At 38.4% G+C, this 27432-nt stretch overlaps 1 protein-coding gene across 2 annotated transcripts in view; it reads right to left on the reverse strand.

Annotated features, from left to right (window-relative positions):
• The window catches only part of LOC149302355 (dystonin-like), a 220535-nt gene that overhangs the window by 86130 nt on the left and 106973 nt on the right, over positions 1-27432 (reverse strand). The window contains exons 12-37 of one of the 2 annotated variants that reach the window (XM_089482516.1): positions 26311-26430; positions 25323-25418; positions 25112-25239; positions 23315-23408; positions 22856-23010; positions 22199-22451; positions 21941-22162; positions 21507-21635; positions 20404-20481; positions 20147-20308; positions 19962-20066; positions 19387-19482; positions 18708-18833; positions 18260-18412; positions 17648-17802; positions 17324-17450; positions 16888-17071; positions 15746-15903; positions 15181-15359; positions 14803-14941; positions 14143-14336; positions 13531-13693; positions 10839-10922; positions 10588-10695; positions 10083-10181; positions 2790-2927 (exon numbers count right to left, since the gene is read on the reverse strand). In XM_089482516.1, coding sequence (XP_089338642.1) covers positions 2790-2927; positions 10083-10181; positions 10588-10695; positions 10839-10922; positions 13531-13693; positions 14143-14336; positions 14803-14941; positions 15181-15359; positions 15746-15903; positions 16888-17071; positions 17324-17450; positions 17648-17802; positions 18260-18412; positions 18708-18833; positions 19387-19482; positions 19962-20066; positions 20147-20308; positions 20404-20481; positions 21507-21635; positions 21941-22162; positions 22199-22451; positions 22856-23010; positions 23315-23408; positions 25112-25239; positions 25323-25418; positions 26311-26430 — 3645 coding nt within the window. Of the gene's footprint in view, positions 1-2789; positions 2928-10082; positions 10182-10587; positions 10696-10838; positions 10923-13530; positions 13694-14142; positions 14337-14802; positions 14942-15180; positions 15360-15745; positions 15904-16887; positions 17072-17323; positions 17451-17647; positions 17803-18259; positions 18413-18707; positions 18834-19386; positions 19483-19961; positions 20067-20146; positions 20309-20403; positions 20482-21506; positions 21636-21940; positions 22163-22198; positions 22452-22855; positions 23011-23314; positions 23409-23637; positions 23799-25111; positions 25240-25322; positions 25419-26310; positions 26431-27432 lie in introns of those variants that run through there. The other variant, XM_089482517.1, reaches the window with a different exon arrangement.

The following is a 27432-nucleotide window of genomic DNA, read 5'->3' on the forward strand; positions in this document are numbered from 1 at the left end:
CAGGGGATTATTAAATGTTGTTTTGGAGAAACGGTATCTTTTTAGGAGTTAGCTTAATTCTTGTTAACAGGTCATTAAAAAAGTACATGAAATGATTGTTTGAGAACATTAACCTCTCGCATGACAATATTTCATTTAAATGTATTATATGTAAGTTTTCACTTTCTTTTGTTTTCCAATTTCCCTCACCACAATCCTAAACCATTTATTTGAATTATTTTCTATATTTTCTAACATGTCGGTTACTGTTTACCAAGAAAAAAGATATTCTATTCTACTCCATGGTCGTTTTCTATTTTTTGAAGGTGGTGCTCATCCTAATACCTGGATGGCACAAAAGACATTAGAAACTGCCTTTTCAGAAGAGATAATGTGGATGTGATAATGGAGAATATTGAATATGGCAACAGAATGAAATAAAGTATCACCCAGAGCAATCCAGGAGCAGCTTTCAAGCTGGACCTGATATATAAAATGTGATTATGTAGACTATAAAGCAGGCCGCTAACCAAGTGCCATTATTTTCAATTAAAAGGGGGATTTGTAAATGGAAAGCAGAAAATCAACACAATGGTGTCAATTATATATTAAGTGCCCAGGACCAGCTGTAGGGTATGTGACACCAGGCAATCTATATCTCTGTTTGTCGATCTTGCATGCTAACACAGGAACAGAGAGAGAGAGAGAGACCCCCATGCCCTATGCAGATGATTATTTATCTATAAAGTAGGGTCAGTGTGCTGCAAGTTTCATATAATACAGAGAGTTGTTCTTCATATTGTAAAAGGGGGTCTTCATTTGTGTTATGTCATTTTTGAGAAGTGGCAGTGGGACATTGTCCACTGGAACAGAAAAGTATCAGCTGATCCATATTAACCGTCTAACTTAACAGAAATCCCTTATTTTTTAACATAAAAAAAAAAAAATAATGTATGTCTTCATGTAAACACAACACATGGGACACACTTTACAGCGCCCCATCACTGGAGAGTGTCTGTCTCATCTTTGTGTGTGGGAGATGTGTATATGTTTCCAACCACCCCATCTACTGTTTCCACGGAATAAATGGGAATCCATATAAAATAAAATAACTTTCCATGTTTTCTACCACTATTTTATTTTTATGGTGTCTTGTATAAATTGTATTGGTTTTCTGGCTGCAAATGATTTCCCAGTGCAACTATAAAAGTATCTAAATGGGTAGAAAATGTTCCTAACGTAAAGTCCTTCACTCGTTTAAGAAAGAGACAAGGGAGAAACAAAATATAAATATTTAACTTTACCAAATTACTGTGTCTGGCCTAGACGTCATATGCTAATTGCTAATTATATAATATAAAAATATTCTAAAAACAAAACTGTTATGTATTGGTGTTTTTTTAACTACAAACAAGAAACATTCTTTTTTTGTGAAAAGCTGGATATTAGGTAGATTAAATATGTCAACAAACATTTAAATAATTCTGGAAACCAGACGTCACGACGGAATTATATAGACTTAAATTTAATAAGGGATCTAATTTCTATATGATATTGCTTCTGTGTCACTGTGTTTTATAGCAACCCTTGTGATAAAACTCAAAATGTTTGCAAAAGGGCCGTACATTTCCACTACCTGATTTTTCTTTGTTATGAAGCACTAACCCCAACATGCTTGTTTTGCAACAAGTGCTACCTACATAATGCACGGTGACATAAGAGTGAAAACGTGGCGCTCTCCTGCAAACTCCTAGGTTTGTCAATTCATTCTACTGTTGGAAGGGATGCAATTGTGTTACCAATTGAAGTCAACTCATTAATGGAGTGTCTCTTTCATCGAAAGTAAAATACAGGTATAAAAAAAACCCTGCATTCTCAGAAGTCATGCTGGCTTTATTTTTCTAGATGACACCCTAACTGGCTTTGAAGGTTGGAACTGGCCATTGCATCATCATGAAAACTTACCATAACTGACCTTCTGCACATATTTTTCTGCTACTCATCGACATTGTCAGATGACACATATCGGATGAACAAAAACGCTTTTTGTTTTTACTAGTTCCTCATCATTATTCTTAACCGTCTGATTATATGTTATACATTTTGATGCTGTGGTGCCATTCATAAGGTTTGCAGAGGGTATGTCCATACTACGCAGCATCCTCTTAGTGTACCCTAAAAGATTCTACTGACAATCGACCCATGTAGCAATGAGAATCTCATTATTGTTGGGATACAAAGAACAAAATCATAACCAATGCATTTCACTAGAGACACTAGAGCATAAATGTAGGGACGCTACGGATGAAGTTATCTGAATACATGTTGCTCATTACTTTGTGAACAAGTGATGTCATTATTTGTTAAGTCACGGTTAAAATAAATGACCAGAATGTTTGTGAAAATGGTTCTTTCTTCCCATTTCAGTCCAGTTGAACATGCTCTATGTCCGCCACAAACCAAAAATATCACTTTATTTTGTGTTGGTGCATCTTATTGTCCGCCACATATTTATTGATGACAACATGGCTGAATGTTATCGCCGTGGACCAAGAGAGTGGAATTCTTTATCCAATATGTATACCTCTTAAAGCTTAAAAACCATACTTTGGATTTTAACCTTTCAGCATATGCATTTTCTGTATAATATCTTTGTGATTGTGTGCCCATTGCTCTCTGTTTATTGAGAAGGAAACCTCTGAAGATACGTTTTTGTTACCGTTCTGTTAAGGAGGGTTTATATTTTGGGGGGGATTTATGAGCAATTTATTGGAAAATTAGTTGGCTGGTATGGCAAATGCTTTTAATACCTGTGACTTAGACAAAGGTGTCTTTTCTGCACTTTGTTGACCTTCTTCTCGGCTCAGAGTTTTAGTGACTTTAGACACCCAATTCAGAATCTCCCCTGCTTTCTTTATATGTTCCTTCTTTTCCTCTTCCATTGACTTCTGGCGATAAATACATGGTGTAAAACACATGCAAAACGTTAATCAAGGAAGGAAAACAATTTTCAATTAAGGGTTAAGTTAGACAACACGCTAAAAAGAACTCGTAGAATAGATTTGTGTTCGAATAGAAATTTCATTTGTCATGATATATAAATGACATCATAAAAAAAGAATTAATATACAAAGTAAAATATAGCCATTATATGTTTACCATCCAACACAATATATGTATACCAGGCACATGATTCCTTATAATCAAAAACAGAAGATATTACTACTACTAATAATAATGTATGGTAGCGTTTTGGACACTATGTCCACAGACCTGCTGCCTTTGCATTAGCTGCATAACTTTACAACATGTAACCGCACTCAAAGATGTTAAACTCTCAATATCCAAATGGTTTTGGATATTTCTCAGTATCCAAATTAGTTTTTTGTTTTTTTTATATGGGATTGTTCTATACCTGTGGTTGACTTAGCAGAGCCAGTACCTGTGGCAAGGACTGCCATATGCAAAGGACCTCAGCCATTTACATATGAGAGATTAATACAATCTGTGTAAAGCCGTCACCCATTAGACACAGCGCTGGTCCAGGTTACATGAAAAAATACCTTAAAAGCAATAATTCAATCTGTGAAAAAAACAAGTTTTGTTCAGTTATTCATTCATTAGAACGACTCGCTTTCTGGACCGGGTATTATGGATTAATTAGAAAGTAAAATACGTAGACTGAATAAACACTTTTTACAAGGTGAATGCACAGCATAAAATGTATAGTTGGGTGGTAAATGTTAAGAAGAACAACACTAACGTTTTAAATTGTGATGTTTTTGTCTTTGTGTTACCACCATAGTTTTTCACACACATTAAGCACTCCCCACTTATTTCTGTGTATATATGGGGCCACACAGTATGATGAAAAAGGATTCACTCGGGTATATAGTCTGTCTACTTCACTATTGGCACAGACTTTCCTTTCCCTGTAATGATCTGGTGGTAATTCCAGAAACATCATGGTCAAAAGGTTCCTCACAAGACACGAGCATGGTCCTTACTGAGAAGAGAAGTAAAGACTGGGGATTCCAACATTGCGAGGCAGAGGTGCTTCTGTGAATCTAAGTCCTGTGTGGCAGTCATACACTGCCTTCTCCAGCATATCTTTGTAGGACATCTTCCTCCTTGTCTTGGGGCATGTGAGATTTTTAACATAAGATCTTTCATCCTCTAATTTTGTTGCTGTTGCAGCATCAACAACTCCATTTCTGATCGCCTCTTCCAGTGAGAGCCGAGATTTAGATCGTGGGTCTATCAAACCACCTGTTACATATTGATACTCTAAGCATCTATAGCCAATTTCTTTGTCGAAGATGTTCACACTCATAGCTTCTGCAACGGGTAAGACTGCTTTGGTTACGGGATGTATGACTCCAGTGAAAGCTAATTCACACTTCTGAATTTGCTTGGCACATACCTCATCTATTATACCCTTCTTTAAAGCCTCTGTGACATTATACTTTTTCCCGTTTGACGGATCTATGATCCCTCCAGTGCTAGCCTGTGCTTCAAGGCACCTAAATACAGTCACCCTGTCAACAATGTTCCTGCGCAAAGCTTTAAAGACAGACATACGCTCGTTGGTCTCAAACAACCAATATCCCGCCAAGGGACTGTTGGGATCTCTGACTGGTTTTGATTTACTTATCAGAATATCAGCAATTTCGGTGGGTGAGAGTTGTCCCTCTTTGAACTTGATGACCTGTGTTCTATCAATTAACCCTTTGCTAGAGGCTTCCTCAATGATAAACTGTCTTCCCGTTTTATGATCCGTTAGTGCTGTTTGAAAGCTACCGCTGGAGTCAAAAATGCTGGAGCTCTCCCAGAGGCATTCACGTTGTGAAAGCTCAAAATACGTTTTTGGGTCAATAAGACCTCTTTCATATGCCTCAAAACGATTCAGCTCTGAACCAGATTTAAGATCTACTATGCATATTTTGTGGCCCTTTTCTGCAGAGAAAGCAGTGATATTTCTCTCTCCAACTGGTAAAAGGTAGGTGTTAGTCTGTAAATCCAGAACACTCAGCTCCAATAATTCAGAGTAATATATACTTTGTTTGCTGATTGGGCGATGAAAGCCCTTAATATTGCTAGCTGGTTCATGTAAGAACTTTAAGCTTGTGTGATTCAACAGACCACTCAAAATGGCAACCTCTGCTGGGATTCTAATACTTTTGTTCGGGTCTATTACTCCTCCTGTGGCAATTTGAGCTTCAAGGATTCGCTTTCCTTTTTGTCGTTCAAGAAGCCTAGCTTCTATGGCCTGGAAAACCGACAGCCGCTTGCCAGAATGAATATATCCTAAAACAGCCTTTTCAGCTTCAAGGAGTTTTTCTTTGAACTCCAGATCAACAAGTCCATTGCTGATGGCTTCTTCAACAGAGTATTTACTGCCATTAGATGGATCAATGATAAAACCTGTCACTACCTGAGCTTCTAAAAACTCAAATGCTAAGCCTCTCTCAATGATTCCCTTCTTTGCAGCCAAAGGAAATGATATTTTTTCTTTGGTTGATTCAAGATATAGACCAGAAATAGCTGTCGCTTTGCTTAAATAAACATCAAGGGTCTTCTGAACTTCTCGAACCGACATAAGACCCAATTCAAGTTGTTCCATTGTTTTGGCATCCAGAATTTTAGCTTCTACCATTTTTTTTGCAGACACACTCTTCCTGAGACCTTGAAACATGAACTTATCATCGGTGAAAGAACAGTCACTCATTGTGTCAGAGCCTGCATAGCTTCTGTAAGAGGATGACCCGTAACCCGTCTTCGGCAAATCTCCTCTCCTATATCCTTCCAAAATAGTACGGTCTTCAAACCCCTGATCTTCATTGTTTAACAGAAACTCTTTTTCCTGTTTTACAGTTGTAACTTCGAGAAGTACATCATACTGCTTGCTCTTCAACATCTGCAAATAGTAATGTTTAAAATTGGTTCAAACTGGTTCACCATCAACGCTGCAAGTGTCAAAAGCATGAGCAGAAATGAGTTTTGTTTCAGGATTAGTATAAGGAAGGGCAGCAAAAAAGTATAAAAGTTGACTTGTTTCCCACCAGAGTCAGAAGAGCCATGCACAGAGTTGTAAGGGAATAAGAAAGGTTATGACTTCTTCAAAAGGGAAGCAGTTTATATGCAGTATTTTTATGTGTACATATCATGATGTACACATGCGTCTTAGATAGACGTGCCAAATAATTATGCACTAACATTTCCCGTACAGAATGTACCAAAAGTAGTGCATAGAAAAGTGAAAAGGCCTTCAAGACTAATATGAAGACAAAAAGAAGAGAATTTCAGTAGCGATACAGTAAGCATGTAGTGATCGCTACAGAAGGAAAGGAGGAGGATACACATAGAATACCTCCATAGGTTTTTCAAATTTTCCATGATCTTTTCCAAATTTTTCTTCACCAATCCTTAACGTCTGAAGGGCATTCTTTATGCTTTTATCCTTAAAACTTTCTAGTTCTGAGAGCTGTGTGTAAGGACCCATGTTGTCAATAGAAATCTGAAGCTCTGTGCTTGTCTGGGTAACATACTCTGCATACGGTGCTTTGCTGTCCCCACCATCGAGCGACTGCTTTATCCTTGAAAGCTGGAGCTGCAATTCCTTCTGCATACTGTCATCAAAGCCATCAACATATTTCTTCTTTTCGTCTATGTGCTCAGTTTTAAAAACCGAGGAGTTGACGTCACGAGGGGATTCTAATTTCCGCCTTATTACAGGAGAGGCTGGGGATTTCAAATTAAATTGGTCAAATCCTTGCTGCGAACTTGATGAAGAATATGTATAGTTATTCCCTTTCATCTCAGAAAGTTTGGAACTGTTTTGCTGAACCTCACTTTGCAAATACCTCAGTTGGTTTATGTGCTCCTGCTTCTGCAAATCAATTTTCTGCTTTAGAGTTTCAATGACTTGCCTTTGAGATGCTACTTCTTCTTCAAGCTTATGACACCTCTGAACATACTCCAGCTCTGTTTTCTTCTCCTGCTTAAATTGTTCTTGGCATCTTTGAATTCTTTCTTGCAAATTGGAATTTTCTATCTTCATTAATTTCAATTTTTCTTCCAGCATGCCCTTTTCTTGCTTCAGAGTAACAGCTTCAAGCCTCATGTTTGAGAAGTCACTCTCTGTGTTTATGTTAGTTTCCATGGTCTTTTCAAGCTTCTTTCTTAATTCTTCAACGGAATTTTTGTATTTGATGGCTTCCTCATTGTATAGAACTAGTTTCTTCTGAGCTAGCTGCTCATCTGAAGTTTTTTTGTGAAGTTCATCTTGAATCTTTTTCCATTTATTGTTTAGGTCTTGCAAAGTTCCCTGGTGCATTTGAATTTTTTGGTCAGCCATCTTTTTCTCTACTGTTAGGCTATTTAATTCAGATTTCAAGTTTCTGATCTCTTTTTCAGAAGTCAGCATTGCGAGACTTTGCTTGTCACATTTTTGTTTAAGTTCATTTAGATCATTTCTTGACCTTTTCAAATCATCTTCTAGGCGCTTCACCATGTTCTGAGCTTCATGTTCACTTTTGGATTGTTTCTGCAGCTGTTCATTTACCATTCGTACTTGTTCTTTGGTGCTGTCTAGTTGGGCTTTCAACATGTCAACATTCTTTTGCAAAGTATTTCTCTCCATAACAGTTTTTTCATAGTCAGATTTAACTTTCCGCAATGTCATCGCTGTCTCGTTATTTGCTTTGCTGAGTTCATCTAGCTTTAGTTTTAGAGATTCAGACCGCTGATTGCTTTTTGTCACTTCATCCTGAAGATTCAGCATTCTCTGCTGGTCTTCTTTATGGATTCTAACATTCTGATGGAGCTCTTCTTGGGTTCTCTTTAGTTGCTCACGTAAATTGTCAGCTTCTCCACTTCGGGACTGAGACCTCTGTTCTAACGACACCTTTTCTTTCTGCAAAGAGCTGATTTGAGTATTCAGATACTTCACATTGCTCTCTGACTTTGCCTGTGACCGAACAAGTTCATCTACCTTTTTTCTTAAATCATCAACCTCCTGTTTCTTTCTGGTTATGTCACCTTCCAAAAACAATACTTTTTGGTGGCTATTTCTTTCAGACATTTCTTTTTGTCTGAGTTCTTCCTGACAAGCTTTAAGCTTGTCTCGGACATCATCATAATCACCATTTAGCAACTTTACTTTATGTTCCAGAGAAAGCTTGTCTTGCTTAACCGACTTCAATTCTTCTTCAAAACTAATTTTGGCTTTCTTAAGGTCGCCTGCCTCATGCATTACTTCTTCAGCTTTATCCTTGCTCTGGTACAGTTTCCTTTCAAGTTCTCGTAACTGAACTACATAACTTTGTTCTTGATGTTTTTTTTGCTCGAGGTCAGTTTTGAGTTGCTGTAGCATATTGTGTGTGTCATCCAACTGGATTCTCAGCTGACGGCTCTTTTCATCTGCAGCAGCCTTTTGTATCTGTAGAGTACTAAGCTCTGCTTTATACTGTTTGATTTCATTCTCGGCTCTCTTGTTGACCAGTGTAAGTTCATCTAGCTGTTGCTTCAGAGTTTCTGCTTTTTTAGCATACTGTTCTACATGAGATCCTCTTATGTCTGATTCTATCATATAGTGTGCCTCTTGTACTGATGCGCGTGCTGGCATTATGATTTCCTTGCCTGAAGAGTAACTATATCTTGAGTCTGACGTTTGTCTCTTTGTTTCATACTCAATTCTTTCCTTCTCAACCATCTTCTTCTGGATTATAAGGTCATGCTCAAGATGCTTTATTTGCCCAAGCAGTTCTTCCTCAATGTCAGCCTTTCTTTTTAGTTCTGCCATCAAGTTGATCTTTTTGTGTTCTAATTCTTGCACGTCAATGTCTTTCCTTTTCAAGTGGTCTTCTAGCTTTCTCCTTGAAGTTGTGCTCTCCTCTATCTGGCTCCTAAATGCCCTGAGCTTGTCTTCTACAGCATTTCTTTTAGATTCTGCTTGCAGAGTGATCTGGCGGACGTGTTCCAGCTGCTGCTCGACTGCTGCCTTTTGCTTTACAGTAGACTCTAGCTCCAAGCGAAACTGCTGAGCCTCATATTCTGCTTTGGTTTTGTGCATGCTTAATTCTTCAAGTGCTTTTTGATGCTTTGTCATCTCTGTTTCGGCAGCAGCTTTCAGCTTTGGCACTTCTTGCTCTAGCTGGTATTTTTGCTTTTTTACTTCCTCTAAAGTAAGCTCAAGCTCTTGTATTCTTTTCAAGAGCCTAGTGTTTTCCTCTGTTACAGCTTTATGTTGATCTGTTAAATCTGGGTATGCTTTAGTGGCATAACGCTCTGACTGCATTATAGTCTACAAGTGAAAAGGAAAATATTTTGCTTAATAAACACAAAGCATGACACTTAAGTGACTACTGGAAAGTTCACACAAAGAACTTAGCACCCAACTGTATCCAGGTGGTACAATTGTTTTGACGATGTGGAAAGCACGACGAACAATCTGTGTTAACAGTTCAAGCAGTGAATGAAGATAAGGTATTGTCAGTAAAAGTGAAAGACACTTATGGCTTTGAATAGACTTACCATATTCTGCAATAGGTATTTTCTACTACCATGTCTTCTAGAAATATTTATAGATGAGATGAACAGCACCCACATGTATTCAGAAAACATGCAAAACACACAGCATGAACAAAGTTGTGGCAATAACAGAGACTCTACCTTAACCTTTTTTTAAACCTATATATGTAGCTAGTGCAAAGGCAGATGCTTCCCTTAGTCCCATATTGCATTTAATAGAACACATATAAACACACAGCAGGTACCCTCCACCAGCAAATAATAAGCAACAGACAGGAAAAACATCTTACATCTCTTTAGTGAAGACAAAACAACTCTGAAAGTTTAAAAACACATAATATATATGTTCACTTTAAGTTAAAAACAGTCATTTTTCATAGAAGAGAAACCCACATTATTTTTATTAAATAATTATGTTGCATTTATTTCTGTGAATTGTAAGAATTACGTATAAATGTGATGCATGGTATACAGTTGCTTACATAGTTACCCTTATGTTAATGCACGCCATGTAAGAAAAATCCAGAATGCCTTTTCATTCAAGAAGTGTTATCAGTTTATGTTACTCTTACCTCCTCTTCCTCCATTCTCTTAAAGGTATCTCCAGAAAACTTGACAAACTGAGTCATCAAGGTCATCAAGGCAGTATATCGAGTTTTTAAATCCATATACTAAAAAAAAAAGCACGGTGATAATCAGCAACATTTCTTGTATTTTCCACTGCTGCCCACATGCTTCATGTATCTATTACTTGCCTCTTGTATTTAACATTATGCGCGTTTCATTGGTGATGTCACACCACTATATTGTTGCCTATGGGTCCTTTCTTTAAGTAATTGCAGAGACAAGGAAATTAATTGGGCAACCTCCCCATATTACATTACATCATACTACATCAGAGTAATCTCTTGGACAATAAAGTGTAATCAGAGAGAATATTCAACTGAGAAGTAATGTAATGTGGGAGGATTTTCTCATCACTTTGAATAATTAATTTCTATACACCCAGTCTCAATTCTGCTACATGTCTGTAGAAAGTTGCACATGTTAGAGACGGTTGAACAAGAGATCACTTACCTCTTGTATAACAACATCTGAAGAGCTCTGGATTCTCCTACGCTTCATAGGGGACTTTTGGTGGGAGTCCACTAATGCTCTGTATGTCATTAACTGTAACTCATAGTCCTATAAAAGAAGTAAAATCATTTTCTACTAGACCCACTATTATATACACATTACCGTACCATTTCTGGGTTATTATTTCCTTCTAATGCATCAAGGGTTTCTTGATATACTTTGCATTTGCCCTTGAAATACCCTTGAATTACCTTAATTGCTGAGGAATATTGTTCTGAATACTTCTGGCACTCATCCATCTTGCTCTGCTTCATTTCAATTTCAGAAATCAGCAACTAAAAGACAAACATAATTAGGGCTGAAACAACTAATCGATAAAATTGATAATAATCAATAATGAAAATCGTTGTCAACGATTTTCATTATCGATTAGTCGAAACGATTTTTATCGATTATAAAAAGAGGGTTTTTTCAGAGCAAATGCTCTGAAAAACTCCTCTCCTTATATAATCCGACCTCAAACAGAGATCGGACTATAACACTAGAATCCAGATCCCCCGAAACGCTGCAGGGGACCTGGATTCCCCTCACTGTCGGCCGGTGGGTGTCCGTGCGATGCGCACAGACAACTTCCGTCTCTCCCCTCCACTTCCATACACCCCTCTGACTCCTCCCCCTCCCATACACCGCTCTGCCTCTCTCCCGACTCCCTGGTGTTTTGTGAACCTCCGTTGCTGACAGGCACTTTCACTGCAGCTTCATAGAAGCCTCAGCGTAAGTGAAGGTGAGTAACGAGTAACGGAGGCTGTCTGTGCGCATCGTGCAGACCCCCACCGGCTGACAGAGAATCGAGGTCTCCTGCAGAGAATCATCCTCTCTGTCAGCTGTCAGCAACGGAGGTTCACAAAACACCAGGGAGTCGGGAGAGGCAGAGTGGTGTATGGGAGGGGGGAGGAGTCAGAGGGGTGTATGGGAGCCACCCTCCCATACACCACTCTGGCTCCTCCCCCTCCCATACGCCACTCTGCCTCTCTACCCGGCTCCCTGGTGTCTTGTGAACCTCCGTTGCTGACAGGAGGCAGAGTGGAGTATGGGAGGGGGAGGAGGCAGAGTGGAGTATGGGGGGGGGGCAGAGTGGAGTATGGGGGGGGCAGAGTGGAGTATGGGAGGGGGGAGGAGGCAGAGTGGAGTATGGGAGGGGGGAGGAGGCAGAGTGGAGTATGGGAGGGGGAGGAGGCAGAGTGGTGTATGGGAGGGGGGAGGAGGCAGAGTGGTATATGGGTGAGTTATAGTGGTGTATGGGGGGTATAATGAATTTCAGGGTAGCAGAGTGGTGTATGGGGGTGTAATGAATTTCAGGGAGGCAGAATGGCATACCTGGGGGAGGCAGAGTGGTGAATCAGGGAGTATAATGAATTTCAGGGTGGTGCAGGGCATTTATGGGGGCGGAGTGGCATATCAGGGTGCACAGAGGCATATAGGGAGGTATAAGGCATAAATGGGGGCGAGTGGCATATTGGAAGTTATAAGGCATATAGGTGGTATAAGGCATATCGATATTAGGCATATCAGGGGGGGCATAAGACATATCTGGGGGTAAAAGGTATATCAGGGGGCTCAGTTGCATATCACTGGCATTTAAGGAGTATAAGGCATATTGAGGGCACAGTGGAATCTCTGGCAAATAGGAGGTATAAGGCATATATGGGGGCAGAGTGGCAAGCTGGGGGTCAGATGTGCATAACTGGGGGCAGTTTGGTAAATAAAAGAAAATATAAACAAGGCTTTTTTCTCAGTTTTTATTAAATATGAAAAATAGTTAACATATGAATTCATATTTACTAATAACTTTGTATTAAAACCTAGTTTGAGAAACACTGTGTTTGGGTTCTTGTAGCTTTTATTATTATGTCAGTAAAATAAGAAGGTGAATAGAGAGAGGCCATTGCAATAAAGAGATGAAAGTGTAAATTGTACGTTTTTTATTACATTATTTTAAATTAAAAAAAATTGCATTTTTTATCCGATTAATCGATTAATTAATTAAAATAATCGTTAGTTGCAGCACTAAACATAATAACACTGACAAATGTGAGCTGTATTTGCTGCAGTTTAGAAAGCCCACATCTTTGTGCAGTTATAAAGCAGGTACTCTCAAAGAGACCCAAGCACAATACTACCAAATCCCCCCCTTTAAGTAAACCCTTGGACTATGTAAAGTAGTTTTAAATCAGTACAGGTTTTAGTATATATAGCAGTTTTTTATTTGTTTTTGATTTGTATTCTGGAAATAGCAAATGTGTTGTGATCCAAGTTGACAACTACTGTGTGCATATTTTCATGATAGTGTCACAAATACGTCCCGGCTGATTGAAACCAACACCTCATTATATCCTGCAGGAGCTTCTTATTCAAGCCTTAGGACCCTTACCTACACAGCCATGCCGTACTACGTCCCTCTTATCTCTGCTCCTAACATGAATTGCGTCGAGATTTTACCCTTGATGTACCTTTTCTCTGGAATGCTCTACCCAGTTCCACCAGAGTCCACTCCACTTAGTCTAACTTAGGATGCTCACTAAAACCTCTCCTGTTTAGAGAAACTTAAAACCTATCCTCCTAGTACTAAAAGCCTGCATTTTGAATAGAAACCGTCTGTCCTCCCCACCTTCCAGATCTCTTCACCACTGACCTCACATATGACAACCAAATCCTCCTCACCCAAGTGGTCACTCATATTCCGTCTAAACCTCTCTCAGCTTCCTAACAAACTGCAAACTTGCAAGAGCAGGGCCCTATTCCTTCTGTACCAACGTGACTCAATGTCTGTTAATGTTATTGCCAGTTTTGTACTTTGCCAGTTGTGATGCTATTGTTCATTTTACTCTCGCTATTGTAACAACACTAAGTAAAATGTAATTAAAAAAAGCCCATGAGACTCACCTTCAGCTGATCCAGTTGTTTTGACAGTGCCTTGCTATTATCGGGCAGGTTCCCTTGTAGCGTACTTTGCGTTTCCTCTGTTTGTCTAATCCAAGAGTCCAGTGCCAAGTAAGATTCTCTGTAGTATTTCAAAGACTTGGCAATGCCCCCCAGATCGCGTAATCTAATACAACGACATGCAATCATTTCAGTTAAACGACCAAACGACAAATAGGTTTTCTAGCATTCAGGGCATATGGATATATCAGCAATAGCGAAAAAAGTGCTAATAATTACACTACAAGAGGTGACTCAAAATAAGGAAATACAAGAAAAAAAGAAGGGAATAGGGAATAGGAGAGAAATATGAACCCATATAAAGCTTGATCATAAAACTTCAGCCCACTCTTAAAATAAACCGGAAGAAAGCTATGACACACAAAAGAAGTGTTACTTTGTGGGCTTGGGTTGCTTAAGGTGGTATGCAGTGGAATTTGATAGCAGTTGTTACCTAAAGTATTGAAACTATAAATTACCCTCTACCGAATCTGCTGGCGCTAAAGTTGCAACCCTAGAATTAATTGTACTCTGGGATAAAGTGTTTGAAAAATGCGGAAATAAAAAAGCACAAGCCTGTTTTCAATCTGGGAGTGCACGTTCTGCCATCTCTCTCCAATCTGGTCTGCTTTCTCTTTATGCCAATCAAAGTCAAGATCACGCTCTTTGTGCGTTTTGAACATCTGTTCACTGATGGCCTTGGCTTTCTGCAATTCATCTTCCAGGGCATGAAATACTTCTCGTTTCTCGTCCACTTCAGATCGCCATTGCTTTAAAAAAAACAAGAAATATTTTGCCATATGACTATATAATAACTACCATATCTATGTTGTACAACCTCAACAATAAGATTTTCATTGAATGCCCTTTAACTTTACACATAAATATTTTTTAAGATTCTAGCAGCATATCCTTCATTTTCTAGCAATTTTTTTTATTATTATTTTTCAGATGCTTCATAATGGTGGACCTTCTTCAAAACCCTCCTTCCTTCTTGATTGGAAAAGTACCATTAAAGGTGCTGTTCTTCCTACCTATTCTGAATCGTATGCAGCATAAAAACGTCTTATTCCTAGTACTGCTGAGTGGCCAACCCCCTCCCAGAAATAATTAAGTGAGTTTCACATTTTTATAGGGAACACTTAACTGTCAGGCGACACAAAAGGCACTGATAGTTTGTTGTCATTGTACAATGTATGCATGTACTCAATGTATGTTCTCGTGAATAACTTATACCTTCAGCGTGGATACCACTCTTTCAATACTGTTTCTGTCTGCTGTAACAACATCTTCTTCACATAGGTTTGTCTCGTACAGTTTCACCAGGGATTCTGCTTCTTGAGTATTCTTCAGCACAAGGTTTATGGTCTTTAATCTGAGAATAAAATGGTATTTCTAATTGGTAACAGTTACAAGTGTTAGACTGTAAGAAGTGGACAAGTAACCCAAAACATAGCTGTACGCACAGATAGAAACAAACTTTTAGTAGAATGGAGAGCTCCGTTAGCACATCTAGCAGTGCTGCACTCGTTGGATAGAAGCAAAGACAATTCACATAAATCTGATGCATTATTTGAATTCTTAAATAGTTCTGTGTCTCTAAAGTACACTTACTTTTCCAAATATATAGATGACATGGAGTAGACTTGGTTCATATTTTGAATGACTAAATTAAGCTCGGAACGGAGTGTCTCGACTGATGGAGTGGCAGCAGCTTGACTGAAGAATTCTTCGCACTTCTCAGAGATTGTTGACAAATCTACTTTAAGGTGATCCAATTCCTTCTTGAGTTTCTGAACAAACATGGAATAATAAAAAATGGTTAAATACATGGTGACCTCTTATTACTGTTTGATGGAAGTCAAATGGGGATAACAAGTAAGTTCATACATTAATGAGACAAAAAGTGATCTAACTATGGATTTTTCCAGTAATACTAGCACGTATTTCTGATTGCCTGAAAGATTTACACCACATGTCTTAATCTTGTTCCATTATCAGCTAAAAATAAAAAAAAAGTTTTCATACTAATATATATATATATTGGAAATGCATGCCTTTACGCCATTAGTATGCCAATCAGTATATTTTGGTTCTAACAATCATTCCAGATTGCTTGCATTCTTTGACATCCTGCATTGCAGAACACATGTCCGGAAGAATCTGTACGGAGACATACCTCCTGTTCAGAAATTCTTAACACACTTTCATGGATGTCATCTCTGTCTAATGGAGTCCTGATTTGCCTTATTAGACGCTCTTCACAATTCTCCAGTCGGAGGCGGAAGTTACGAATGTCAGACACGTACAGATTGTAAATTGATTCTTCTTGCTCCTCTGTTGAATAACAAATGTAACATTTACAGGCAAATCTCAAAGAAGTTTGTGTAAGCCATAACAGAAGGTGAGACAGTTTTGCAAGAGAGAGACCCCCCCCGCCATGTAAGTGCTAATATGCTCATATACTAACATGTTAAAGTCCACCAGCAAGGGACACAGTCTATTGCATGAGTATGTGACCTTGGACTCTTCAGACAGTATCTCCATGATGCTTGTAAACAAAATCTAGGTAAGGGTAGCCAACTTATATTAAGATGTTGTAAAACATTCAACTAGTAAGTGGTTTACTAATCCTTGTGATAGTTCTACAACTTCTGATGGGACAACCGGTTGATTATCCTTGGTTTACAAGAAGAATGTTGGAAGATCTAGCTCAACAACATCTGTAAAGCCACAGGAAGGTGGAGGCTGATCGTACGTATCGCTGTCGGGAGTTTATTCATTAACACACATGTTGACTATTAATGACTTCCAGAAAGTCTAACCCTTGCTGAATTTAGTACTTAAAATTCCAAACATGAAAGTAACACGATCATTTACCATTGAGTTGAAAATCTGAATTTGTCAGATCCCACAACATTTTTGTGCAGAGACTGTATTTCTCACTTTGGCCATCATGTGGTGCCGTTGTACTTATTCACTTACTCGAGCTACCATCAGTGCAGCCATTAAATAATTCCTTTCCAGTTCATTTATACCACTAACATTTAGCAGTTGTTGTTGCTACTTGTCTAATTCACAGGTACTATTAGCAAATAATGCACACCTAGAAAGAAGCATCTTTTATTCACTGTAAAAGCAAAACGCGTATGCCTAATAAACTCTAATAAACAACCATTGTGTGAAGAATACTAATTAAATGCCATTAAAACACAGTTAATTGTGGGATTCCATATGGTGTGCTGAAGTATATATATATAAATTTATTTATATAGGGACACAAACAGTGCTATTAAACGTATACTTCAATTATGCATTTACCTCTTTCTGCAGATTTTAGAAGTTCCTCGTAGTACAATTTGCAGACATTGACCTCCCTCTCAAGCTGGCCTATGTCAGACACTGTGAACATCTTAGATTCTTGACTGTCGTCAAGGAATTCATCAAAACGGGCCTTTAGATTGCTTAAAATCTGTTGGTGTTCCCCTGGAAGAAGGGTTTTAATCTGAAATTCAAAACAGAATTATTAATTAATTTACAGATGTAACTAAAGATGTAAACATGTAATTACACAATCATATCAAAGAGGTCAACGGGTAAGCCTGTTCACTCAAAGTGATTTCATACAAGCTTTGTGCTTGTTATATGACTACAAGTCCAGCCACATACTAGGACATGACAGCCAAGGTCAAACACTTCCCAACATTCTTCACCGATTGTCCACAAAGTCCTAACAGTATGAGGATCCTGAACTTACAGAGGAAACCTTGCTGGCCCGGATTGCTTCGATTTCATTCACTAGGTAATGCCAGGACACGATGCTCTTCATATTTACATGGGATTCATGCCATAGCGCTAACACACTCTGATACAGCTGTTCAATCCTGCAAAAAAAAAAGAATCTTTATTCACAGTCCCGTTAAACAGTTCATGAGCAGCCCATGAACCAACCTGCTACGTATACCATATCATGTTATTCACCTCCCTTAAAATATATATGATTCAGTGTTTTTAATATTCTTTTTACAACCTTGTCATTTCAATTTCAAATTAATAAACATGTAAAACAAGACCGCCGTACCGGTTTGCTGCATCAACCGCCTCTTTATTTGGCGGTGGTACTGTAAAACATACAGCAGGGACCATAGCTTCATTGCCGGTCGGGCTGATCACCTTCCATTTCGCACGGTGTGAGTTACTCGCTAATATACATTCATCATCTTTGTAAATTGTGATCTAAACAAAAATTGGAGATAGAATAAAACAAGTGTATTATTTTCTAAATTGATTACTTTATATACAGTTTGAATACCTACTGCTTATTCTGCATGGAAAAAAGCAGATCATTCTCCTTAAGAATTTCTGAAAACATGAATAAATAAATAACTAACTATTCCTATTCCTGATGGAATACTACTACTACTACTACTAATATTCATTCTGACAATAATAAGAACAACAATTATTCTGATATATGCATTTCTTATTTCCTTGGACACCTTATTAAGTCTTCTTATTATGTTCATAATATGCTGGGTAAGCTCAGTTCTTCTTGTATGGGAAGCTCAACAGCTTCTTTATTATGCATAGTGAAGTAAGTTCTTACCTACAGTTTTTGGACAAAGAAGCTAATCAAGTAAAAGCTGATAATTAAAGACATAAACATAGCAAGCTTTTTTCAAAAGAGCATTACCTCGATTTGTCTGTAGTCACATATAGCTCTGATAGGGATAGACGCTTTAAGTGGATTCTCGGGGTTCCGTGGTTTCAGCTGGACTATTGACTTTGCTTTTCCAACTAAACTGGCAACCGTGCCCTTGTACTGCAAAAGCTCCTCCTTTTCTTCCTAAATAATTTAGAAAAAGACAAAAAGCCACCATGACATGAAAATTCCTCTCTTCTTATGGTCCTTAAGCCTTGATCATTGATGTGGAAACATCTAATTATTTCATCCATTTCATTTTGTGGAGATATTTATTTTAGTTACCACGCTAAAAAAGTAAATATCTGAATTTTCAAGCAAACAAGGTAATAATGGAAGCTTATCTAAAAGTCTACATCCTGCTTAGCACTAAACTGAAGATTCTAAAAATAATAATGAAAAGTGTGCCGTAGAAATGATTCTCATTTGTGGTCCTTACCATAGACTCCTGGACCAAGTCCTCCAACTTGTGGAGGCTAGTAGACTTGTCACAGCTGTACTTTCTTAGAATGGCATCTTTCAGACTCTTCAGATAATCTGTGGCTTCTTTGGTGTCATTGAAGTACTGTAATAATAGAACCATAAGATTCATCATCTTTTGACACAAAATAAAACAGATGGGTGTGAAAAGAAATAGGTTCATTAGTTATCTAGGGTTTATGACCCATACTGCCTTTAGTCGTGACACCACTTTTTTTGGCCGACATAGAAAAACCACGTAGATTCAGAATAGGTCTCCTATTCGGAATTAAACAAGCATTAGCGTCATTCAATCTGAAGAAGTGACCTCTGCGATCATGAAAGGTTATATGAATGTGCATTCCTTTTTATGATGGCCCCACAGTTTTTTTTATACTAATGATGTACCAGGTATGTGACTGGTCCTCTATGTACATCTTTTTCATGACGTACCTGGTTCATCATTGGTCATGAAAGGGTTAATATGAAATCTTCTATAGTATATTACAAAGTTACTGGGTGCTGGTGTCCTCATGATAACATAATCTTGTATAAATATAAATATAATAGCTACTGAACGTGTATGATGAAAGCTAAACAGAGAGGATAAACTTCAACATTCCCGATTTATTATCCTCTGGAATAAGTAATGACTATACCTCAAAATAGGCAGCGTTCTGGCGCATATGCTGCTCTACGCAGTGACAAAGCTGCAAAATCCAGTTCCACTGCGTCTGCATGGCAGCTTTGTAGGCCTAGAAATGAAGCACATAGAAGAATAACTTAAACAGATGGAGAACTTATTGCAAACAATGAATGTATATATATATATATATATATATATATATATATAATCTGAATGAATTGCATACGAGGCCGGAAAGAGTAGTATTATGACGGTTTATTCTCTGGGGTATTTGGTTGCACAAATCATAGATAAAGTGTATCGATGGTGTGCTGTGTCCTAATCAGAACATGTAAGCTCATCCATATTGAGAAACATTCAAATAAGAACACAAGCTGATAAAAATATGAAATTCAGGGAGCTCTTCACTGTTTTTAAGGACAGGAGATCTAACCAGATCATCACAAAACTGTGAGAGGCATCCTGCAGGACCACTGCTCCGCCCCGACCCTCCCTCCATACTTGGGTGAATTTTGGCCTGAGCCTCCTTTCCACCCCAGGAGCCTGCAGGAACTGGTGACGTCATGTTTAAGGTTTGTCCATACATACCTCGATAGTTGACCTTGCGGGATGATTCTGAAGCAACATCTGCTCTGCCATATCCTGCACCAACTTGATGTTCTCCTCTTTCTGATCAAGTTCTCTCATTAGGTCCTTCACAAAGAGATATTCACATTAGACCACTTGTGATGCCTGGCTCGAAGCATCGAGGTCATTCAAAATACAACACTTACTGCATGATAGTCCTTCTTGGCAGAGATGTTCTGGTTTCTTTCACTCCAGTCATATGACACCTCCTCTTCTTCTTTTTCGTTCAGCCATATAAGTTCTCTTGTGGCCTTGGCCACAAAACTGTGAAGAGAGTCCAGGTTCCTTTGCCGGTTTTTCGATAAATTCTTTTTGTGTTACAGAAGCAAAGGAAAAAAAATGTTCTGTTAACCATCATATGTAGCCGCTTTTTTGAAAAATGGACTTGAAGAATTAGCCTTACCACGAGTTTCAAGTACTGACTCTCAAGTTTCTCCATAGTCTCAGAGTAGCTGCTTTTAAGACTGCCAGACATCTGGAGCTAAAAAGATAATAATTGTGTTATACTATTAATAATGTTAGTGCAGTTATTTATGCACTGTTAACTAATCACTATTACAGCTGCCACAATATCAAATATTGATTACATAGTATAAAAGACCAGAGGTTTTTCCTCTCTATAAACATAAAAATCCGCAGACTGATGTGCTAAAATGTGTCTATACATAAAACACTAGGCACCGCAGGATGGCATATGGCCTTGGGACATGTTATTCAAATGAGAATACTTTGGTACACATCATGGTGGACCAACCATAACAAGCATCTTCTCCAAGAAAGGGAAGGGCTGGCACAGATAATGTGGAGAGAAGCCCTCTCACCGATTGTACGATGCATTATGCATTGCCAGGTCAGCCCTTCTTGCACAAGAAGCTCTGGGGAGCTGATTTCTCATAAACATCAGTGATACAGGTGAGCTGAGAGTCAAGTGAATACCATTCTAAGCCACCAACCATATATGTCAATGTTTATTCTTCTTGAAAACAGTTCCTGGTAAAATAACCACATTGTGTGTAGGAAGCGCTCAAGAATAAGATGTAATAAAAGCTGAACTGTAAAAGATTTATTGGAAAAGGATGGTATGTAAAGATCTCGACATAAAACATGCACTAATTTAGAGCCAAGGGCATTGTATGCTTGGCGTGTAATTATATTTTAAAAACATGAATGCTCCACTCTTGCAAGCAGAGACATAGCTTGGCATGCCTGTAGCTTAATTGTGTATGATATTTATATCTCAAAGGCAGGGCACCTTCAATTAAGCTTTGAGACATGCTGCCAAGAGGTTGCGTTGCACGACCGAGAACTGTTTTCTTCTAAAATCACCTGTTTGACTAAACCCCACTGCAGTTTAAAGACATAAATCTCTGAAATGTTGGTACAAAAGAAAAAGCGCTAGACATCTGGTTAATACTTTTAGTTCTCTGCATAGTACAAGATGAGATGACTTTTAAGCTCTACACACAATGCAAATCCACACAAGGAAAGGGGTACGCGTGCTTATACCTCGCTCGTTTTTGCCTCCTTGAAACTGGCTTCAAACTCCTCAACAGCCCCTTGGAAATTTCTGTGAATCTCTAAATGGCTTTCGATAGTGGACAGGTCTGAACCCCATTCTGCCTGATCAAGTTGAACCTGTCAGAGAACAGCAACATGGTCAGTCCACACGGGTCACTCCAACGGCAAGAAACACAGGAACACAGCTGACACTACAAGCTACATTTTCTGTTCAATGACATCGCTGGTTCTACATTTCTCGACACAGCCTACACGAGACCCCAACATTTTATGGTATACCACTGAGGAAAGCTCAAATTGTAACACAATAAAATATTAAACTCACGTTAAATACAATATGGTTGTCTCTCTGTCTTCTTTTAATGAAGAACTGGCATATCTGTATGCTCTTCTAATTATAAAGATGTGACAGTAAATGTTACCTGCATTTCTTCTACCCAGTTCAAGAGGTCCTGAACAAATCTTAAATTTGCTTCTTCTTCTGGTAAGTTTTGATCAGCAAAGGAAGATTTTAATATGGGTCTTTTGACGGGCACAAGCTTTAGTGACTGTAAAGGGTTTGTATTCATCCCGGTTGCATAGTTCTGGATTAAACCTGGATTAAAGTTTGGTGCAAAGGTTGGAGTCATAACTGGAGACATAGGCTGAGCCAACTGTGAGTTAAAGCCGTGAGAAATAGCTGGAGTTAAGCTTGACGGAAGACCCGGTGTCAGGCTTGTCGGCGACATAGAAGGTGCCATAGTGTGAGAAAGGCTAGAGTTCATTGTGGAGCTCATTGCAGGGTTCAAACTCTGTGAAAATCCTGAGTTCAGACTTTGTGATATTCCTGATATCATAAGTTTTGCCTGGTCAGAAGTAAGCATCCGTCCTTTGCTGTATATCGATGTGTATTCATTTCTTATGGCCAGGAGCTCGTCGCGCAGTGAAGCCACTCTGCACATAAACAAATCAACGCTTAGTTTGTAAGCAAAAATCCAGATCATTTTCAGATAAACACTTTTATTAAAAAAATATAAAGAGATTTCGTTTGTTTTTTTTTAAACTTTATAAAGGTCACCAGTAGCATATGTACTACTTCCAAGATTATTAAAGGTTTAAAGAAACAGTATACAGAAAAAAGATTGCTGCTTGGGCACGCAAATGAAACACATCATAGTTGTGATCTGATTAAGGGAGCTATTCACAAATAACGTGCCGTAACACAGGAGAGACAAACATTGATTTCCTTTTTGTAAAGCAAAAATATGCACTTAATAGTGAAATTCAGCTACTTAAATATTTCAATGCATTTGCAAAGGTGACGTGCATAATGGCCGGTTTGCCGTGGGCACATGTACCTCTGTACCAGGTGGTCTGCTTGATAGTATTTCCCGTCTACCAGCGTCTGCACATCAAGAAGCTGCTGCCGCAGTAGGTTCTCGCACTCGATCAGGAAGCCCGCCACCTCTGTTTCATGCTGAAGTTGGATCCCAGATTCCATCCTTTTGGCATCCTGTGAGTTGAAGTACAGTGCCGCTTTTAATGCCACTACAATTGAACTTATTTGCTAACCATGCTATCATAATAATGCATCAGAGTTTATATTGGTAATTATCAGCGTTAAAAAAATATCCGGCAAAAGAAAGAAGTAATCTTTAAGTTAAAAATCTTTACTATCGAAGGAATTTAACGGTACGAGTGAAAACCCTTAATAATTAATCTATGGTAAAATAAGTAATAATAATAACTTATGGTAATAAGTAATAAGATTATGCCATGAATAAAAGCAGTGTTATAGTATACAGTTGTAAACTCACAGCCTGCAGTGCATTGCGTGCAAGGATCAGCTTGTCTTCACATCCCATGCTGTCCCTCTGCACTCGGTTTGCTATCTGCTGCAGCATTTCCAGCCTAAAAGCAGGGGGATAAAAGAAAATATTTTTAAAAATTCACACAAAAAAAAAAAAATGAAGAAAAAAAAATAGATTTTGGCAAAAAATGAACTCCAACTTAATAAAAAATACTTTTCCCCATAAGGTGCATCTGAATTTAAGATATAAATATCAATGGATTTCTGGGTCCAAAATGCAGAAAACAGAATCTGGAACATTTCGGGGCTTTTGGTTTTTACTGGACTTACCTTTGCCTCCCAGGCTGCTCGCTGCCAAAGCTGATATACGAGTTGATCATGGTAGGACCACACTTAACAGATAGTAAGTTCTCATTGGAGTCAAGGCTAGTGCGGCTGCTGCCCGTGAGTACAGAATCACTACTATAGTAGCCATAACAGGTGCTGTTCATTTTTATAGCAGTGACCCCTACTTATCCATTCACTGTGACAGTATGATAAAAGATAAAGGTTTGGGGGGGGGAATGTACAGCTTCAAGGAAAGAAAAACTATCCCTACTGGCTAAACGTACCACTAGCGTCTATTCTTAAATAGGCTCCAACATGTATATTCAAAACCCAGCAAATAATGTTCAGATAGCTCTTCAAAGGATTTCGCCCGGAGCCATATATACCCGTTCAAGTTCGCCCCCCTGCTCTCTTTTGAATGCTGTGCATGTTAGGACTGATTAGCTTCATCTGGGCGTCTGTGGGAAATGGATATGCCAAATATTTCAATTATTCTCCGTTTGTCAGTCCCAAGAAACAGTTGTTGATGCACCTTAGCACTCCATATGAAGAAGGCAACGCTCAGGATACGTCAGAGACAAACATACATTCTGGCAAATCAAGGGGTTAAGCCCAGCGTGTGCGTTTCACACCTACAGATATAGCAATGGCACGGGAATATGCAGAAACATCATAGAGGCTTGGCTTCTAATACATATGTCTCGTTGGAATTTGTAAACACTTATATATATACTTATATATTATACAATTATATTAAATGTTATACAAATAATAACATGTTTAGAAAGCTGTATTTTTGCTATATGTATGTGTCTAAGCTCTACTATACAAACACATATACAGGACTGTCCAAAAGTTTTAGGCAGGTGTACAAAAAATGCTCTAAAGTAAGAATGGTAAAAAATAGACCTATTAATAGTTTATTTGTATCATTTAAGAAAAAACTGAAGAAAAATCTAAATCAAATAATTATTTGGTGTGACCGCCCTTTGCCTTTTCTTCTGTTCGCTCTCCTTGCATTTTGCTAAATAATAAAAATAAACTATTAACATATTTTTTTTATTTTACAGAGTTTTTTTTTCCACAATTGCCTAAAACTTTTGCACAATACTGTTTATGGGGTCATTCCGGTGTAAAGTTTGGGCTTATCGCCAAACCAACCAATGGAACAGTCCTATCAACAGGTACACACCTGTGGTTGCTATGGTGATAACACTATAAAGTGTTTATCTTATTCACCTGGGGGGGAGGACATCTGACTGGCGGAAGTCGGGAAAGGAATACCAGGGAGTTAATCACCATACGCAGAACGTCAGAGTCACTGCTATAAAAATGATGTGCTTGATTATGAATGTGACGGCTAACAAAGGTGACCATATACTTAATGATGAATATGCCTTCTATGTCCAACATCATCATTAGGACCTTAAGTTTCATATATATAAATAATTTATACCGAACTCGCCATTTTACATACCGTTCAATTTCTGGCCTTATCGCCTTCTCCCTTTCAAACATGGCGATAATCAGCTTTCCCCATTCTTTTTCTATATCGTTTGGATGATATCCCTGGCAGAGCTTGATACGTCCAAACTCAATCCAAGCCTTTCAAAATATAAGAGGAATTTTAAGTGAAACATTCCCCTTATCCACAGTTACAAGTGCGAGCAAGAAACAGCGACACTGACCTCTAGCAATGAGTACAGATGCTTAATTTTAGCTTTTTGTGTCTCCTTTGGTGGGATTTCCTTCTCTTTGAATTGCAAGTATTGTTGATAAAGTGCCTGCAAGGAGAGACAGACATGTATTAGACGAGTTAGTCATATAAGTAAGTAAGGTCTGCATTAATATAAGACTGTTAATTCTGGAGAGAGGGGGGAGATCCTAGGAACACAAGAAGACCTACTCCATGCTTTCACCCAGAAAGCCAGAGTGGTCCTCACTGAAATCTTTAGGTACAGTTATATATATACAATATATATAATACAATGGTTGGTGCTGAGGGAAAGGCTCTTGTGTCACTACTTGACAAAATCACTGAGCACTTCTGCAGCTGCAAGTGTACTTGTACTGGATAATGGACAAAAGGTCACAGGAGTATAAGCTTTAAGGTCCATGTGATTTCACATAAAATAAGCTTTCCATCCTTTATTTTCGTACAGGTTGCAACATTCCAATACCAATTCGGCAGCTTTTGAAAGCAACCGCATAAAAAGGCAAGGATCTACAACAGATCCTCAATAAAAGCTAATTCTATCGGTGACGACCATGAGAAGAATGAGTGCCCTAACATACTTGTATAACCTTTAGTACAGAAACAACAAATTAATGTCCTTGCCCCTTTCTCATTTAGAGGAGTAGAAGGCTTGTCCAGGCAAACAACTAAACTAATACTACTCTGGAGGCCAAGAGGTACAGGTAGCATGATGTATGAAATGTATATGTTTATTAGGTATCTTGCAGCTAAATCTTGGACAGATATATATATATATATATATATATATATACATACACAGTATATGATGCCATAAACGAATGAATTAGACCATACATATTCTAGGCTAATTACAGCAGCAACACAATTGGACCTATGAAAAAGTTAGTAAAAGAAATAGTAAAGAAATACATTTGAAAAGTGATTCCGCTGCAAAGTTTGAAAAGGATATGGCAGCTTACCTTAAGCTCTACAGCATTATTAGGGAAATTCCTCTCAGACATTAGGCCAACATGGTGCCTGATCCACTGGATGAGGTAGTTAACCATATTCTGGTATTCTATCCACTTCACTTCCACGTCCTAGAACAAAACAAGACTGCTGTTAGCTCAACACAGCTATTGCAAAGATGCTTCACTGGACATTTATCAGCTATCATAGGATATAGGAACACAGGAACCTGCAATGATGATTAAAGCAAAAAAAAAAAACAATGGTAAAATCATTACGGTGCCACCATCTGAAAATATTGCTGTTATCAGAATGTAATTATCTTATCATTTTAACCCATCTATCTGTAAAGTACCTATGGGGGATATAAGTAACTGATAATTATGAGAGGTGCTAGCAGATCCCACACACGTTATCCATTCATCACAGCATCCAGCACTGTTTACTTTGCAACTTAAATACCTATCCAAATATTAGCCCCTTAGCAGAATCTGAAAACAGAAAATAACTATTTGGCCCATCTAGTCTGCCCATATATTTCTACTACCAGTGGCGGGTTATCCATTAGGCAAACCAGGCATGTGGAAAATGGATAAAATGCTGATGCACCGGCCACATTATAGTTGCTGCACTGTTCAGGCTACTGTAGCCAGGAGGCGCACACTCGAGATCAAGTGACCCCCATAGAACAAATGTTGCACCAGAAGATGAGCTAAGGAAAAGAGATCTATATGTGGTTTTATGTGTGTGTATGGATGTTAGCGTATGTGTGTATGGATGTATGTGTGTGTGTATGGGTGTATGTGTATGGATGTATGTGTGTGTGTGGATGTATGTGTGTGTGTGTATGGATGTATGTGTGTGTGTGTGTGTGTGTGTATGTATGTGTGTGTGTGTATGGATGTATGTGTGTGTGTGTATGTATGTGTGTAGGTGTGTGTATGTAAGTGTGTGTGTGTATGGATGTAAGTGTGTGTGTGTATGGATGTATGTGTGTGTATGGATGTATGTGTGTGTGTGTATGGATGTATGTGTGTGTGTGGATGTATGTGTGTGTGTGTGGATGTGTGTGTGTGTGTATGTGTATGTATGTATGTGTGTGTGTATGGATGTATGTGTGTGTGTGTGTGTAT

The sequence above is a fragment of the Sceloporus occidentalis genome, unplaced genomic scaffold (genome assembly GCF_023333645.1).
Source record: "Sceloporus occidentalis isolate IW3139 unplaced genomic scaffold, rSceOcc1.0.p SCAF_19, whole genome shotgun sequence".
In the NCBI taxonomy this organism is placed as follows: domain Eukaryota; kingdom Metazoa; phylum Chordata; class Lepidosauria; order Squamata; family Phrynosomatidae; genus Sceloporus; species Sceloporus occidentalis.